An 18399-nucleotide genomic window follows, 5' to 3' on the forward strand; every position below is an offset into this window, starting at 1 on the left:
CTGGGAGGCGGGGGCAGTGGGGGGCTGGGGGACTCAGTGGAGGGGCGGGGCAATGGGAGGCAGTAGGGGGTTGCTCCAATGTGGTGAGTGAATAAATGATCAGTGTGTCCCCCCCCCAGGGTTGGGGCACAGTGGCTTTTTCCCCTTTGAATATCAAGCACACCCACCCACCACCCCCCAGCCCCCCTGGATTTTTGTGGGGTTTTGGGGGGTGGTTGACTTCCTTGCAAGGACTTGACTTTGTTTGGCTTTTTAATCCACGTTTTCAACAGGGGTTGCGATGTTGAGGAGGAAATGGGTGGATGAAGGGAGGGGGCAGGGGTCTCTCTTTCTCCCCCCCCCCACTTTTCTTTGTCCCCCCCCCAGCCAAGAACCAAGAGGATATGTATGGCCTCGTGGCCGCGTCCTGCAGAATTGTGGATGCGGCTGGGCTGATGGCCAGGGCCGTCCAACAGCAGCACACGTGGCCAGCCATGTCAGCAGCCAAATGGTTCTTCCTGCCCTGCAAGGCTGAGGCCCCTTCCCATCCAACCCAGATAGCTAGCTGTCTGTCTGTCCATCCATCCATCCATCCATCCATCCATCTCTTATCTATCTGTCTCTTCATCCATCTCTGTATTTATCTACCTCTTCATCTTTCTCCCTTCTTCTTCTTCAATCAATATAGCTATCTCTCTTCCCTTCCCTTTCCTTTTCTCCCTTCCTGTCTTGTTTTTCTGTCTTTCTCTTTTCTTCCTCAAAGGGTTTCAGTTCTACCAGTCAGATGAGGCGGACAGTGCGTCTCGGTCAGTGTCACCCCAACTTCTTCTACAAGAAGTGAATTTTGGGCTTGGCTATAGCTGTGATTGGGTCAGCATCCCTCCATCCAGGATTCTCTGCGCCTTGTTTCATTTCTTTCCTTCTTTCTCTTGGTTGATTGTGGAGCTTGAACTCAGGGTCTGGGGTGCTGGCCCTGAACCTCTTTGTGCTCAGGGCTGGCGCTCTACCACTTGAGCCACAGCACCACTTCGAGTTTTGGAGTGGTTCGTTGAAGGTAAGAGTCTCATGGGGACTTTTCTGCCCTGGCTGGCTTCAAACCACGATCCTCCCATCTCAGCCTCCTGAGTAGTTAGGATGACAGGTGTGGCCCTCTGGCACCTGGGTGGGCCTTTCATTTCTAAGTCAGCATTACAGTGTTTCCTTTTCTTTCAATAGGACATTGCCATTTTTCTACTCCTTTGTGGTCATCTTAAGGATTACTTGTCTTTTCTGTTTTGTGAGTCTGTCTGTGTCTATGTGGGTCCTGTGGCCTGAACTCAGGGCCTGGGTGCTGTCCCTGAGGTGTTTTTTGTTGTTGTTGTTCAAGGTTGGTGCTCTACCACTTGAGCCAGAGCTCCACTTTGGGCTTTTTGCCAGTTCATTGGAGATAAAAGTCTCACTGGGATGGCATCAAACCATGATGCTCAGATCTCAGCCTCCTGAGTAGCTGGGATGGCGGGTGGGAGTGGCATGCACACATTTATTTATTTACTTATTTTCTGATCTATCATTTCTGGCAATTGAATGGAAGCATTTCCATGCCTTTTGCCATGTGCTTCCATACAAATCAGTCTGCTTAATTATGTTATGAGCTTTGCAAACCCAATAAATTGAGCTGCAAAAGAAATTCAATATATCATCATAAGAAAAGTGACAGAAATCAGGCTTGCTCCTGCATCTGCTGTTAAAAACGTCTGTGCTGCTAGGCGCTGGTGGCTCATGCCTGTAATCCTATCTACTCAGGAGGCTGAGATCTGAGGATCACGGTTCAAACCCAGCCAGGGCAAAAAAGTCTGTAAGACTCTTATCTCCAATGAGCCACCAGAAAACCAGAAGTGGAACTATGGCTCAAGTGGTAGAGCGCTCCCCTTGAGCTGAAGAGCTGAGGGACAGCGCCCAGGCCCAGAGTTCAAACTACAGGACCGATTTAAAAAAAAAAAAATGGTCTGTGCTTTTCACTGTACCCCTCTAGCATCCAAGAAGACACGTGATTAAGCCTGAGATCTTGGGGGGATCTGAGGGCAGTGTGAGGTTGAAAAATAGGATTTATCCTATGCACAAAGATTCTCTGGAATTGAAGACTTACATCCTTCCAAAGTCCAAGAGAATGGATTTAGCCAAGCACGGTGGCTCCCTCCTGTCATCCCAGCTACACAGGAGGCCGAGATCTGGAGGATCGTGATTCAAAGCCAGCCGGGGCAGGGAAAGTCCGTGAGCCTCTGATCTCCAACGAACCACCGAAGAGCCTGCAGTGGGGGTGTGGCTCAAGCGGTAGAGCATCAGCTTTGGAAAGCACCCAGGCCCTGAGTTCCAGCCCCAGGCCCAGAACTAAAGAAAGTGAGACACTTTGGCTAGAGTAGCATAAGCAAAGAAGGTCCCGAGTCACTCAGCTACTGCGAAGCAATGCGTGAGGAACCAGCCTTCATTCTGCTGACTTGCAAGAGGTGGGGGGCGTGGCTAGGTGCTGCTGGGGGCGTGGCCAGGCCCTGCCCAAGGCCAGAGCATTGTGTAAGGGAATTCTGTAATGGCACCATCCCCCTGTATAAAAGAAACAAGAAGAAAAGCCAAGATTCACTCCTGAGGGTGAGCCGGGTGGAGGTGTTTTCCACGTGTCTGAAGTTGCGACTGCATTTTGTCGTGGTGAAAAACATTCTACCTTGGTACTTATTGCATTGGCGTCTAGTTGATTTCTATTTATTTATTTCATTTGTTGTGACTACCGTTATTCCTAGGGCTTGAACTCGGCCGCCTGTTAGCTTTTTGACTTGAAAAACAGCTCCACTTTCTGTCTTTGTGGTGATTCATTGGAGATAAGAGTCTCAAAGGCTTTCCTGCCCAGGCTGGCCTCGAACCTCGGTCCTCAGATCTCAGCCTCCTGAGTAGCTGGGGTGACCGGCGGGAGCCACCAGCACCTGGCTGTCACAGATCTTAATCAGTGTCCTGTTGGAGTTCACCTGCAATTTGGGAGATCTGGTTCCTTGTGTCTGCCAGAGGAAAACTTTTCTGAGCTTACAGGGATGAGCACGAAGCTCATCTTTTTCTGCTTCCCTAACCACAGAACTTAACATTGCAGAAATTGGCATGGGCCTCACCGGGTTTGGAGTTTTCTTCCTGTTCTTCGGGATGATTCTCTTCTTTGACAAAGCCCTATTGGCCATCGGAAATGTGAGTGTCTCGATGGATTTATTTCATCTCAATTTATAAGGAAGTTTTGGGGGTGAGGTGTGTGTGTTTAGTTGATTTTTGGTGCTTGGAACTTGAACTTGGGGCTTGGACACCATCCCTAAACTTTTCTCCACAAGGCTGGCACTCTTCCACTTGATCCACGGCTCCCTTTTTGGCTTTTTGGTGCTTTATTGAAGAGTCTTAAGGACTTTTCCTGCCCAGGCTGGTTTCAAACCCTGGTCCTCAGATCTCAGACTCCTGGATAGCTACGATGATAGGAGTAAGCCACTGGTCCCTGGCTCATAAGATGAAGTTTTACCTCCACATTTTACCCGCTGTCCAATTTGGGAGAAATGACTCACTGTGACTCACGCATAATTACTTTGACATCGTTTCTCTCTCTCGCTCTCTCTCTGTGAGGAGCCTAACCTGTCAGCAGCTTAGATAGAAGATAAACACTTAAGCTCTAATTCCTTAACTATGTCAGGTATTTGTAATGTGTTCAAGGGAAGCAGACTCTAAGTAGGACTTCCCAAATAAATGACCTGATTGATAGTGCTTGCCCCATCAAAAAAAGCAGCATTGAGGTTTTCACCCTGTGAATAGTATTATCATTCCTTCAGCTAGAACAGGAAGAGAAAGGAGAAGTAAAATGGCTGTAATTAAAACAAGTTTTATTAAAAATGAAGTATTCTGGTAAGTTCCAGAATTCTCTTGCCTGTAAACTTCTGAGATGTCAAATTGGATTGAACTGAATAAAATAAACAGGGTGTGTTTGTGCACGTGTGTGTGTGTGTATGCACGCATGCGTGCGCGTGTGCTCGCTCATGTCAGTACTGGGATTCTAACTCAGGGCCACCCAGCCTCTGTGGCTTTCCCACAAACTTTTCTGCCCAGGCTGGCTTCCAACTGCAATCCTCGGATCTCAGCCTCCTGAGCAGCTGGGATGACAGGCATGCGCTGTGGGTGCCCAACAGACACACAGAGATTTTCATTAGTCGCCAGGTCTTGTGCACAGACAGGAGATCACGTAGAAAATAGGAGTGTTTGGAAATCGCTGGGTGTGTTGTTATTTCTCCAGCCACCAGGCTCGTGGGATTCATGAAACCATCTTCTTCCAGGCTTTGCTTTCTTCCTTCCTCTGTCCTCCCAGCTGGACTGCCTCTCCCCTGTCCACAGACACTCCCAAGGCTCATGGCAAACACGTGGGAGCCAGCCAGGCACCGGCGGCTCACGCCTGTAATCCCAGTTACTCAGCCGGCTGAGATCTGCAGATCCCAGTTGGAAGCCCGCCCAGACAGGAAAGTTCAGGGGACTCTGAGCTCCAGTCAGACACCAAAAAGCCAGAAGTGGAGTTGTGGCTCAAGTGGTAGAGCACTAACCTTGAGCAAAAATGCCAAGCGAGAGTATGTGAGACTCTTGAGTGCAAGCCCCAACACTGCACAACAATGGGTGGATGGGTGGATGGATGCTGGGTGAGTGAATAGCTGGGTAGATGGAGGGATTGGTGCATGGATGGATAGATGGGTGGGTGGATAGATGCATGCATGCATGCATAGACGGATGGATGGATGGATGGATGGATGGATGGACGGATGGATGGGGGAGTTGATGGATGGATGAGTTGGTGGGTGGATGAGTTGGTAGGTGGATGGATGGATGGATAAAATTCCAACAGATTCACTCCCTTTACTTACATTCATGGCTGTGCCCTCTCATATTTATGCAGTATGTCTAGACTACTCTTTTCCTGTGTTGATGTTTTCTCTCTTTCCCAGGTTTTATTTGTGGCTGGTTTGGCTTTTGTCATTGGTTTAGAAAGAACGTTCAGATTCTTCTTCCAGAAACATAAAATGAAAGCCACAGGCTTTTTCCTGGGCGGTGTGTTTGTGGTCCTGGTCGGCTGGCCTTTGATAGGAATGATCTTCGAAATCTATGGATTCTTTCTTTTGTTCAGGTGAGGTCGCCATTTTCTTTCCCGGTAGGAAGCGAGCCTGTCAGGTAACTCATGCACAGGTGCCCGTGTTCACGTCCGTGTTTGCGAGAGGATCATGTATTCGGTGCTCTTCTGTTTGGGTTGAGTCTTCTTTTATGATTGTTCTTGTTACTGTCAAGGTGATGTACAGAGGGGTTACCGTTTCCTAAGTCAGGTAAGGAGGACATTTCTTTTGGGACAGTGTAATATCTTCTCTCTCTCTCCCTTCTCTTCTTATAATTGGAGATCCGTCAATTATAAAAATGTTTGCAGAATATAGATACATTATAGACTATATAATACAGGCTGCCTTAGGAAAGGTATAAACTGCCCTTTATTTCCAGTGCAGTAAAGTGCATTTTGTTGGCATTTTTAATACACTGAGGGAGAGAGAGAAAGAGAGAGATTCTAACACGTAGAGAGACATACATACATACATGATAGAATAAGTAGACAGATCATTAGGTAGACGATTGATGGAGTAGGTAGACTAGATAACTGGATGAATAAGATAGGTAGACAGGTAATAAATGACTAAATTCATTAATGGATAGAGAAAGGTAGATTTCAGTGTAAATATCTGGCACTTTATAATTACAGACTCTCGATCACAGTGTCATTAGTGTCTACACGTAGTGGAAAAGTCAGTATTGCACACACTAGCCAATTTCGTGGAGTTCATGTTTGGAAAGAGCTAGTTAGTAAGTAAATAGCATGGAAAAGAGAAAATACTTGCAAGTATAGTTGGTCTGCATTGTTTATTCAAGAAGTGTATATCCCTCTTCTCCTCTATCTATGACTCTGAATTGTCCCTAAGATACAGAAGAGAAAGAATTAAATGCTAAATCGGCTCTCAAGAATCTCAAGTCTCAAGCCAGGCCCCAGTGTGTCACGCCTGTAATCCTAGCTGCTCAGGAGGCCAAGATCTAAGGATCCAGATGTAAAACCAGCCTGGGCAGGAAAATCCATGAGGTTCTTATCACCAGTTAATTAGCCACCAAAAAGCCAGAAGTAGAGCTGTGGCTCAAGTGGTAGAATGCCAGCCTTGAGAAGAAGGGGAAAAAAAATCCTTTTGAACTTAATACTACTAGAAAATCATAAGAGACCTGTTTCTTTAAAAAAAAAAAACGTTGCTTTCTTTATTTGACTTTATTTTGATACATTGATTTGCCTTTCCACAGATTCATATTCCTAATGGTAGCATTCAAATATCTTCACTCTGTGTACCTAGTTTTAAGACCCAGGAAAAGTTCATCTCCTATGCATTGGCTTTATTTTTGTCTTATTTATTTTTGAAACTCAAGATACTCACAAGTACTAGGGCTTGAACTCAGGGCCTGGGCGCTGTACCTTAGCTTTTTCCCTGAAGGCTGGTGCTCTACCACTTGAGCCACGGCTCCACGCCAACTTTTTTGGTGGTTCATTGCAGATAAGCGTGTCTAGGACTTTCCTACCCAGGCTGGCTCTGAACTGCGATCCTCGGATCTCAGCCTCCTGAGTAGCTAGGATGACAGGCAGGAGCCACTGACATTCAATAGATCTTTCTCTTCAATTTGCTTTGAAGCCTTGCCGAGTGTTAATAACCTTTTCCGTGTTTTCTTTCCCATCTCCCAGGGGTTTCTTTCCAGTGGTGATTGGCTTTATTAGAAGAGTACCAGTTCTTGGGTCTCTCTTAAATCTGCCTGGAATTAGATCAGTAAGTAACCACATCTTTAGCCGTCGATTTTAAACCACCCAAAAAGAAAAACAGCCCCACGCTTTTTCACTTGTAGAAATTGGAGCCATCAATAGATGGTAGATTCCAGAACGTTTCCATTCTGATATCAAAGATTGCATCTCTGGGATCAAAGTGACGGTGAATAGCAGACAAGAATCATTGCTTCTGCTTATCAAACCTGAAATAGAACCTCATTGTATCCCTTTTTTACTATTCTTGTCTATTTTTGAATGTTGACTCAAATCGCCAGCAGTAGCTGCCTCTAAGGGTAGAGGCTACAGTATTAAAAATAAGAGGCATCTGTCATCCTAGCTACTCAGGAGGCTGAGATCTGAGGATCACGGTTCAAAGCCAGCCAGGGCAAGAAAGTCCATGAGACTCTGATCTCCAATAAACCACCAGAAAACCAGAACTGGAGCTGTGGCTCAAGTGATAGAGCGCCAGCCTTGAGTGAAAGAGCTCAGGGACAGCACTCAGGCCCTGAGTTCAAGTCCCACAGCCTACCAAAAGAATAATAATAACCAGAGCAAAAGAGGACTGGAAGCGTGTCTCTAGTGGTAGAGCTCCTGCCTAGCAAGCATGAGTCCCTGAGTTTGCACTCTAGTACCACGAAAAAAAGAAAAAGAAAATGAACTTAACTAGGCTAGGCTCATAGGGTTATATCCTGAATTTATTTGCATTCATCTCCAGACGCGCATAGTAGTTGATCAACGTTTGTTGATGTTCACAAAGACTTTCGGGTTTGTTGAAATCTGTAGTCATCGGCATTAGAAGAATCTTGCTTAAAAACAATGTATCTTGATATCATTCCTTTCGTTATAATCAATGCCTGAGTTAAAAAGACTGAAAGGGAAAAAAGAAAAGAAATTTTTGAACAGAGCGCTGGTGGCTCATTCCTGTCAACCCAGCTACTCGGGAGGCTGAGATCTGAGGATTAAGATTCAGAGCCAGCGCAGGCAGGAAAGTCCATGAGACTCCGATCTCCAGTGAATCACCAAAAAGCTGGAAGTGGAGCTGTGGCTCAAGTGATCAAAAGACAGCCTTGAACCAAAAAACAAACAAAAAAAAAAATTCAGGTTTGGGTGCCGGTGGCTCCCGCCTGTCATCCCAGCTTCTCAGGAGGCTGAGATCTGAGGATCGCAGTTTGAAGCCAGCCTGGGCAGGAAAGTCCATGAGACTCTCATCTCCAATTGAACCACCAGAAAAGCGGAAGTGGTGCTGTGGCTCAAGTGGTAGAGTGCCAGCCTTGAGTGAAAGAGCTCAGGGACAGCGCCCAGGCCCTGAGTTCAAGTCCCAAGACTGGCACACACACACACACACACACAAGATTGTAACTGTGGGTCTTGTAACCCAGTGTGTTTAATATCGCTACTATAATTATATCATGGCACTCAGACTGCTAAGAAAAATGAAATTTCTCTTTTTGTGGTGGGGAAGGGGCAGGTAAAATAACAAGTCAGTCTCCTGAATGTGTGTGCAAGTGAATATCTAATCTAGTACAAATGTATGTTTGCAACATGTAAATGTATTTTAATGCCATGCCATTTTAGTGTAAAGTCCGAATATACATTTAAAAATTATCTTCCTTAGTCAGTAGCCGCTGTTAACTGTTGAACTTTAACGGAGTGAAATCTGTTTGTTCAAAGACAGCATAGGCCAAGAAGAGACAGCACTTGATGGTCAGTTGAAATATCTTACTGGGCTCATTAATGCATGAGTGGCTGACATTTCAACTTTGTTTTAATTTTTAATTTATTTTTTTGTTAAGCTAACGATGTTGACTTCATTATAGTCAGTGTCCATTTTAGTCATTGTGTTGCATTGGTTTTTGGGTTTTTGTTTTTGTTTTTTTTTTGTCATGTTGCACTCTTAAATTCATCCGTATACCGTGTCATGCAAAGACAACTTTTTTAGAACAAAACGTGTTGTAGACATGTACGTTGGGAAGATGGCGGTAAGTAGCACCTAATTTAACCGTTGTCAGTCATCCAAACTTCCCACAAACCTTCTTGTAAAGCTGGATTTTTTTCTTAAAGCAACATTTTTATGGAGTTGAATCGTGTGATCCTGCAATTAGGGGGAGCTCTAATGCTGCTTTTCTTCTTGCAGTTTGTAGATAAAATGGGAGAAAGCAACAATATGGTGTAAACACACCCAAGAAGACTCTTTTAAAATATTGTGTTATTTATAAAAACAAACAAACAACAAAAACACAACAGCCCTTTGAAGAATCTTCAGCACAAAGTTGGTGACAGGAAATAGCTTGTCACGTGCTGTCTGGAAGTTTTGAAACTACCAAGCACCAAGGAGGAGCCGCCTTCTGATCAAGTGATCTTAAGAACTTCAGCTGGGGCAGGGCGGAGTGAAGCCTGTTACGACTTTCTAGAACTTTCCACAAGCTGCGAAACACAACCATCCATCAACAAGTGATGGCTCCTGTTACTTTTGATGTTCTTTTCCTACTATTATTTGGGTTTTGCTGTTGTTGTTTTTAAGATTCAAGAGCATCATAGGAAGGTTTTTGTTGTTGTTGTTTTATGTCCGATGTGTTGGGGGAAAAAAATGTTTCCCTGTGCGCTGAGTCTCTTAACCAAGGGACGGCGTTGGGTGACGTCATTTTCAAGGAAAACCCCACTTTTGCTATCAAAATTCCTTTTTTTTCTCTCTCTCAAAAACCAGGTTAAAATAAAAACTGTGGTTCTGTATATTAATGTTCTCAAACCAGCAAAAAAAAAAAAAAACAAATCCAATCTTTGCTGGAACACCTTAGAGTCATTGTTTAGTAGGTTTTGGGGGGGGGGGAATTTTGTTCCTAAATTAGAGCTATCTCAGTTATAACCATATTATTTGTATGTATCATCCCACCGAAGCCAAAAGCATTCTAGAACATGCTATCGTCTGTTACACCCTTGTTCGACTGAATCATTTCTTTGTCGAGATGCTAAGTGATGTGGAAAGCAAATGGTTTTTCCACATCTTGCTGTCATTTCTTGTCTTTTGTTTTTCTTCTTTAATCTGTTGCTTCCAAAATCCGACAATAGCCCAGCAATCGTAATTCAATCAACTGCCCAAATTAATTGCTGCCCTTATCAAATTAAATGCCTAAGTTAAAATAACGTGGATGGTTAAGATTGGTACCATGTTCTAGAACTTAACAACTGTTTTCAGAGGTCTGTCCATGTAATCTTGAGTTTTTCCCTCATGATCAGCATTTTCCTGTACAAATAGCTCACTCTCCACCTACAAGTTAGTGAAGAAAATACCAAATTCTCACGTTGAAGTTAAAAGTGGCTATGGTTTCTTCAAAACATCATACTCAGAGGAAAGAAAAAAAGCTTAGTGTTTCGTTTAATTTCTTCCTCCATTGTTGATGGACGATAATAAGGATTTGCTTCATTGGACAGTGGTAGATTTAGTGGCAGATTTCAGAGTACATTTTAACAGCCGCCTTTTGACTAATTGCTTTACCGCTAACGATGGCACTATTTATTTTTTTTATTTAACCTTCGCAAAGTTTTGACTGCAGGAGAAAAATAACATCCCAATGGAAGGCTGTGATATTTATTTGCCAACGGGTCTGCACAACGTTAGCGTAGTGGTAGTTGCATTGGATGCACAGCATTTCTGCATCTTACCCGTGAAGCATTGGTGTGCATTGTAAAGGTTCATTCTCGTGGATTTTCCTGGTGTGGTTGGTCCTTGCGATTTGATTTTATGATGGAATTGGTGAGGGGAAAAAAAAGATGGAATAAATGGAGACTCCTACCTCAATTGTTGAAGGAATACTGACAGATGGAAGGCTGTGTCTGATGGTCTTCAAAAGGTCATTGCGTTACTTGGAGAGTGTCAACTCAATCGCGTTTGAGCACTGACTTCGACAGATGTGCGTGGCCCGTGTTTCCAGAACAACATCTGTTCGCGATGGAAAAGCCATAGCACCGGGCCTCCTCTCCCACCGTCTTACCGCAGAAAAATATGGCTGGACTTAAAAAGATCTGACCGTTCCTAGTCTTTATGAAGACCCACAAAGGGGCAGGTGCATGGCGAATTCCATGTGCGTTGGGCCACGCAGCTGTCCCCGTGTACTTTTGCTGTTGTTGTTGAGAGACCAGGATTCGAACTCAGTACCTGACGTTTTTTTTGCTCCACTGGCTGGCGCTCTACCAAGTGAGCCACGCCCTCCCTCCCCGTGTGTTTCTTAACTCAGAATCTTGGTGAGACTCTTTTTATTTTTTAAAAACCCATTTCCCCTTCCTGTCAGGATTGGCCCTTCCCAAATCGACCCCGTTTGAGTTTGTGGCAAAAAAACAAACATATATTTGGATTCTTTCAAGACGGAAGAAAAGGTCTAACGCTACTTTAGCCTTAAGAGTTTGTTTCTTTTATTTTTTTTTTGCCCTTATCAATTGTTATTCCTGAAATACTGCTGCTTTACAAAAAAAAAAAGTCTCACAGTCAGATGGTAAATAATAACAATTGAATATTGTAAATACATTTTGTCTTACCTCTCAATAAAAGGGTACTTTTCTATGAGCCATGAGTCCAAGGGTATCTTCATTGTATCAGCCTAAACATTTACCTCATTTGTTGCTTTCAAAATTAGCCGTATGAACCCGGTGCCAATCATCCCAGCTACTCGGGAGGCTGAGATCTGAGGATTGTGGTTCGAAGCCAGCCCGGGCAGGAAAATCCATGAAACTTATCTCCAGTGAACCACCAGAAAAACCAGATGTGGCACCGTGGCTCAAGTGGTAGAGCGCCAGCCTGGAATAAAAGACGCCTTGAATTCAGGCCCCTGGGATTATAGACATACACTACCATGCTCGACCCATTCCCAGATTGAATGCAGTCATCTAGACAAAAAAGGTTTCTGAGAAGCTGAGACGCTCATAAGTTTGAAAACACACATGTATATACTTTTTGTTTTGCTTTGTTTGGCGCTGATCCTTGAACCCAAGGCCTGGGCGCTGTCTCTGAGCCATAGTGTTCTACCACTTGATCTACAGCTCTCCTTCGAACCACAATCCTCAGATCTCCAGCCTCCTCAGTAACTAGGATTGTCATCAGTATGAGCCATCGACACCCAGCTTAAAAGCATGTTTCAAAGGTTACTTTTTCTAGCCAATTCTATTATTGGGGGGGAAAAAACCCGACTATGATCTCAGTATTTGGTTGAACATTTTCCGACTGTTTCCTGAGAGATAATGCTTCGTGCCGAAGACACGTGGGAATAAGGGGGGGGGGTCCATTCGTGAAGCTGGTAAGACTGCTTTCCTTGTCAATTCTCAGCCTGATTTCTCATCGCTCCTCGGGAATTGGGCCGCAAATAGTGGTAGAATCATGCGCGGCCTGCACATTCGCATTTTCTTTTGTTCCCCATCAACGGCTATTTCATAGAGTTGGGGATGGTGGCGCAGGTCTTTAATTCCACCTGCAGATGGTGAGATTAGCGAGGACCCTGATTCCAGGCAGAATGTGGATGAGATCTCCATCGCATACATCTCCACAAATTAGCCAGGCATAGAGTTAGACACCTATAGTCCCAGATACATGAAGAGTAAAGGGTCACAGGGTTCCCAGTTGGTCCAGACTAACTCCTGGGAAAAAAATATATATATTATACATATATAATATATATAAATTATAAATATATGTATAAATATATACATATTACATAAATTAAATATTACATATAAATGTATATGTATATAAATTATATGTCTATATTTATATAGAATATTTACATTTATATAACATATATATATATTCTAAGACCTCATCCAAAAACTGAGCTTGTAAAAGTCTTGAAGTCATGGCCCAAGACATTGCTCTTCACCTGGCACTCCACTACTGCCAAAAATTAAATGAATTAAAAAAAAAAAAACACATTAAGACTTCGACTGTGTGATTGATTTGTGTTTTCAGGAGATATTTTTGGACAGAAAAAAAAGATCAACTTTGGAAATCTCGAGATTGGGTTACTTTGGCAATTCTGTTTGTATGTGTTCAACAGATAGTTTGGGGGATATGTTTTTGGGGTTTTTTTGTATACTTACTATTGCCTATGGATTTTCTTTCTTTCTCTCTCTCTTTCTTTTCTTTCTTTTTTTTTTTTTTTTTGGTTGGTCATGGGTCTTGAACTCAGGGCCTGGGCGCTGTCCCTCAGCTCTTCAGCTCAAGGCTAGCACTCTACCACTTGAGCCACAGCGCCACTTCCAGTTTTCCAGTGGTTCATTGGAGATCAGAGTTTCAGACTTACCTGCCCAGGCTGGCTTTGAACCATGATCCTCATCTCAGCCTCCTGAGTAGCTGGGATGACAGGTGTGAGCAACGGCGCCCGGCCCACAGCCATTTTTGTATGGAGAAGCCAGTGACTGGCTTTCTAAGCTTCAGGCAGCAAAAACTGGGATCATGAGCACTGGTTACAAAATTGAAAAGTCAGAGGTCAATATAGAAAGTTCCAGACAAGCTGAAGGCTCACACCTGTAAATCCTGGCCACTCACCAGGAAGCTGAGATCTGCAGGCTCACAATTTGGGCATCAAATTGTCCATGAGAGTCTTAACCTCCAATGAACCAGCCAAAAGCCAGAAGTGGCGCTGTGGCTCAAGTGGTAGAGCACCAGCCTTGAGCAGAAGAGCTCAGGGACAGCGCTCAGGCCCTGAGTTCAAGTCCTGCAACTGATACTCCCCAACCCTACCCCACCCCCCCAAAAAAAAAACACCATTGGGGGCCAATGGCCTTGGGAATGAAAGGAATCGTTTTAGAATGAACATTCTGGAAGGTTATTTTTGGTCAGAGTACAATATTGATGACATGTCACCAGCTGTTGGCCCCATCTGTGGGAATGAGAGGGGGAAATGGCAGCTTTGACCTAAAGCATCTTCTTGTGGATTCAGCGGCGAGACGGCGATGAGCCACGCTCATTAGCTTTGCTCTGTGGCTGACAACGCAAACCGTGTAATATGGCTGACTCATTTTTCCTGTTCCTCTCGCTGAAATCAATACGAGGTTTTGGAAGAGAGACTAAAGTACTTCACTTAGATGATCCCGGACCTTGAGTCTCCCACGTTACTGCGTTTTCAACATGAGTCCTTTTATTTTAGATTTTTTATGTGCTGGTCCTGGGGCTTGAACTCAGGGCCTGGGCGCTGTCCCTGAGCTGCTTTGGCTCGAGGCTGGCACTTGAGCCACAGCGCCACGTCCAGCTTTTTCCTCAGTGGTTTATTGGAGATCAGAGTCTCAGGGACTTTCCTGCCCAGGCTGGCTTTGAACTGTGATCCTCAGATCTCAGCCTCCTGAGTGGCTGGGATGACAGGCGGGCCCCTGGCGCTACAAACTACATTCCATGTTCCATTTACTGCCAGTGCCCCAACTGTCACGTTCGACTCTGGAGAACCCACATTCTAACTGTTAGCGCTTCCTAGCCACACATCGAATCCAATCACCGAAGAGAGATTCCTGAGATTATTTTTCTCCTACAAATATCCCCCATTCATCCACAAGTACTAGTAACATATATATATATATATATATACACACACACACACATATATACGTATACATACATATATATGTAACATATATGTATACATATATATGTATATGTATATATGTATACGTATATATGTATATGTATGCGTATATATATATGTATATGTATATACATATATGTGTTACCAGTGTATATTTATATATATATATATCAGTGTGTATATATATTTATATACACATATACATACAGATATACATATACATACATATATACATATGCATACATATATACGCCAGTAATTGTGGATGATGGGCTATATTTGTGTGTGCATGTGTATATATACACACCTTTATATATAAATATATAATAGATAATAAATATATGTATATACAAGTATGTGTATATAGACCAGTATATATGTAAATATATATATATATATATATGTATATATATATATACACCTGTGTGTGTTGAATAAGCTTTATTATCTTGTGCAAAGGAGGTGTGTCAATACAATGCATCTAGACCAGTGTCCCCCTTCACGGCCCCCCTTCCTTTCCTTCATGTGGGGGTCGAGCCCATGAGTGGCAGGTGCGCATTTCTACCTCACACCCACTTCTACCCCTCGTTTCTCACTAGCTGGCTGTAAGTCATCATTTTGGGGGCTTAGGTTATAGATACTAACCCCTTTCTTGTCCATTCTTATTCAGAACTCTCTCTCCTGTGGGTTCCCAGAGCCTGGCTCCTCATCTTCAAAGAGCTTCTAGCTCTTTCTACGTTGGGCCTTTTTGGGTTTTTTTTCCCAGCTAAGAAGAAACCTGAAAGACTAAACTCCTACATGCGACCCGTTCTTGAAGATTCCCTCTGACTTTGACTCTCCCTGAACGTGGCCCACGCCAGGTTTATTTAATTGAAATGATTTAACCTAAATTAGTTTCATTTAAATAAGCTACTACTAAGTTTAAATACTTTCATTCGTTAATTTAAGTAAACACTGGCTGGCTGGGCACTGATGCTCACGCCTGTCATCCCAGCTACTCAGGAGGCTGAGATCTGAGGATCGTGGTTCAAAGCCAGCCTGGGCAAGAAAGTCTGGGAGACTCTGATCTCCAATGAACCACCAGGAAACCAGAAGTGGAGCTGTGGCTCTAAGTGGTAGAACACTCAACTTGAGTCAAAGAAGCTCAGGGACAGCACCCAGGCCCTGAGTTCAAGCCCCACGACCAACAAAAAGAAAAAAAATGAATTAGTATTGAATGAAATAGTAATAAAACTACTAACTCAGATGCTGGATGTCGGACACAAAGTTATTCTCAGGCTTCGGATTGTAAGGATCAGGAACTACATAACACACAATCGCCATTAGTGTTTAACAGCATCGTAAAGAAAACGTGTACTGTGTCTTTTGGATCTCTTCTTTTTCCCCCGCTGAGCATTTCTAAGCACAGCCCTGGTTGTTTGAATCCCTCGCTGTGTTTCTTGAACAGAGCATGCGATAAAAGACGTGTGCGATCAGCGCAGAGATGTTTGCAAAATGAGTGAACAACGGATAATACATTCCCTAACCTTTTCAGCCAGTGCCCCCCCCCCATTGTGATGGATCCTCCACCCTTCACCAGGCTGGGATGGAGAATTATTCATGCACTTTGGACGGTCTTGGACTATTGATCGTTGTCCTTGACTAATGATGGTGATGATACTCATCCATCCATCACAGCCCAGGGCTTCCGGATCACTGAGTCTGTGGGGGGGGGGGGTAGGGGGGAGGTAGGAGTCATCAGAGCCTGTCACTCTGGAAGATTGACAGGTCCTCCCTGGGGACGGCCGGAGCTCCACCCCCTGACACAGGCTTCATAAGGCCCAAGTTCAGCAGCCCACCAAGGCCGGGGGTGGCGGCCAGGATTGCGAGGAGGCGGCGGCCATGGCGGTGAGCGCAGCCTTTTATTCCTTTAAAAAAAAAAGAATTGCTTGGGATCCTTTAGCTGCTTCCGAGGGTGTTGAATGGAGGGGTCCAAGGCCAAAGGACCCTGGCATGGTTTCCCTAACAATAACAACAACAATAATAATAATAGAATAGTTTGCTTGGATGGAGGGAAAATAAAGTAAGCAGCCAAGTGCTTGGTCAGAAAGAAAATCTAGATCTGTTCAGTGGATGGCTGCAGAGCTGATTGGGGAATAGCTCAGATCCTCAGGCGTGGCGCGATGCAGCTGTGGGCAGCGGTGGGCAGCTGTGGGCGGTGGGTGGGCGCAGAGCATCCAGGAGGCCGGAGATGGGGGCCTGACGCTCGCCCCGGTGACTTTGCACAGGGACCCCGGAGCCTGGTGGCAGCCATGGTGGCCCTGATGCTGCTCAGCTCCGCCCTGGGGGATGCCAGCCCGGCTGCGAAGGTGAACACGACGCCCCGACAGGCCAAGCAGCCAGCGCCGGTCCCCCCGGTCATCCATCCGACACCTGTCGGCGTCGTCATCCAACGTCTGTCCTGTGCATCGGACATCTGTCTGCATCGTCATCCGACATCTGTCCTCTTCTTCATCTGACATCTGTCTGTCCTGTTCTTCATCTGACATCTGTCCTGTTCTTCATCTGACGTCTGTCTGTCCTCCTCTTCATCCGACATCTGTCTGTCCTGTTCTTCATCCATCTGTCCTGTTCTTCATCTGACGTCTGTCTGTCCTCCTCTTCATCCGACATCTGTCTGTCCTGTTCTTCTTCATCCATCTGTCCTGTTCTTCTTCATCTGACATCTGTCTGTCCTGTTCTTCATCTGACATCTGTCCTGGTCTTCTTCATCTGACGTCTGTCTGTCCTCCTCTTCATCCGACGTCTGTCTGTCCTCCTCCTCCTTTGCTCGTGACGCAGCTCAGGCTGCCCTGTGCCGCTGACTCCTTTCCTCTTGCTCTGGCTGACAGAGACTCCGGGAGGCCAGGAACTGGACGGCCCAGGCCATGCTCTACCTAAAGGGCGCCCGTAAGTGCCACATCTGCTCTTCCTGTTTCTAGAACAATCACTCCCACTCCCCCCTACACACACACACACACACACACACACACACTGTCCCCTCCTGCTCCGGGATGGGTGAATCCACGAGCAGATAAGAGGAAGAGGAGGAGGAGGAGGAGGAGGGGGAGGACGGGGAGGATGGGGAGGAGGGGGAGGACGGGGAGGATGGGGAGGACGGGGAGGACGGGGAGGGGGAGCAGGCCCTGCAGTCCCTTCCGGAAGCTGCTCCCTCCGGGCTCTCCGCCCGCCCGCTGCTGCTGCAGATCTTCACCTGGACCCTGACCTGGGCCCCTGTGAAGACTTTGCACCCCCCCCCCGTGGGTGCCAGGACCCTTGCAGCCCAGCGTGACCCTGCCTGTGACCTTGACCTTTGTTGGTGCCCTTGACTGTGACCTTTCACCCTGACCTGGGCACCTGCCCCGCGAGACCTTGACCGTGACCGTGACCTTTGCACCTGGCCTTCCCGGGTGGGTGCCAGGATCCTTGCAGCCCAGTATGACCTTGACTGTGACCTTTGGCCTTGGCCCATATTAGACTTTGCACCCTTGCAGCCGCGTGTGACCTTGACCGTGACCTTGACCTTTGATCGTGACCTTGACCGTGACCTTTGGCCTTGGCTCCCCGAGTGGTTGCTATGACCCTTGCAGCCCCGCGTGACCTTGACCGTGACCTTCGATCATGACCTTGACCGTGACCTTGACCTTTGATCGTGACCTTGACCGTGACCTTTGGCCTTGGCTCCCCGAGTGGTTGCTATGACCCTGCAGCCCCGCGTGACCTTGACCGTGACCCTCGATCGTGACCTTGACCGTGACCTTTGGCCTTGACCTGGGTCCATGTTGGACTCCGCCCCCGCCCCCGGGACCCCGCGTGACCCCGGCCTGGCCTTGACCTTCGGTGCTGACCTTTGCCCTTGGCGCTGCGCGCGCGTCTCGCTTGCAGAGGGCCGCCGCTTCATCTCGGACCACGGCCGGAGGAAGGGGGTCCCCGAGCAGCCGCCTCCAGGTGAGCCGCGCGGCCGGGCCTGGG

The 18399-nt window shown here is 45.9% G+C and overlaps 1 protein-coding gene across 1 annotated transcript; it reads left to right on the plus strand.

Moving 5' to 3' along the window:
* The first annotated feature begins 3097 nt into the window (after positions 1–3097).
* Golt1b (golgi transport 1B) lies at positions 3098–9406 on the plus strand. The gene is made up of 4 exons (XM_013025114.1): positions 3098–3183; positions 4962–5140; positions 6773–6854; positions 8985–9406. The coding sequence occupies exons 1-4, from the start codon at positions 3100–3102 to the stop codon at positions 9021–9023; spliced, it is 384 nt and encodes a 127-aa protein (XP_012880568.1). The 5' UTR covers positions 3098–3099; the 3' UTR covers positions 9024–9406.
* The last annotated feature ends 8993 nt before the right edge of the window (positions 9407–18399 follow it).

Source organism: Dipodomys ordii, unplaced genomic scaffold (assembly GCF_000151885.1).
Source record: "Dipodomys ordii isolate 6190 unplaced genomic scaffold, Dord_2.0 Scaffold81, whole genome shotgun sequence".
NCBI lineage: Eukaryota > Metazoa > Chordata > Mammalia > Rodentia > Heteromyidae > Dipodomys > Dipodomys ordii.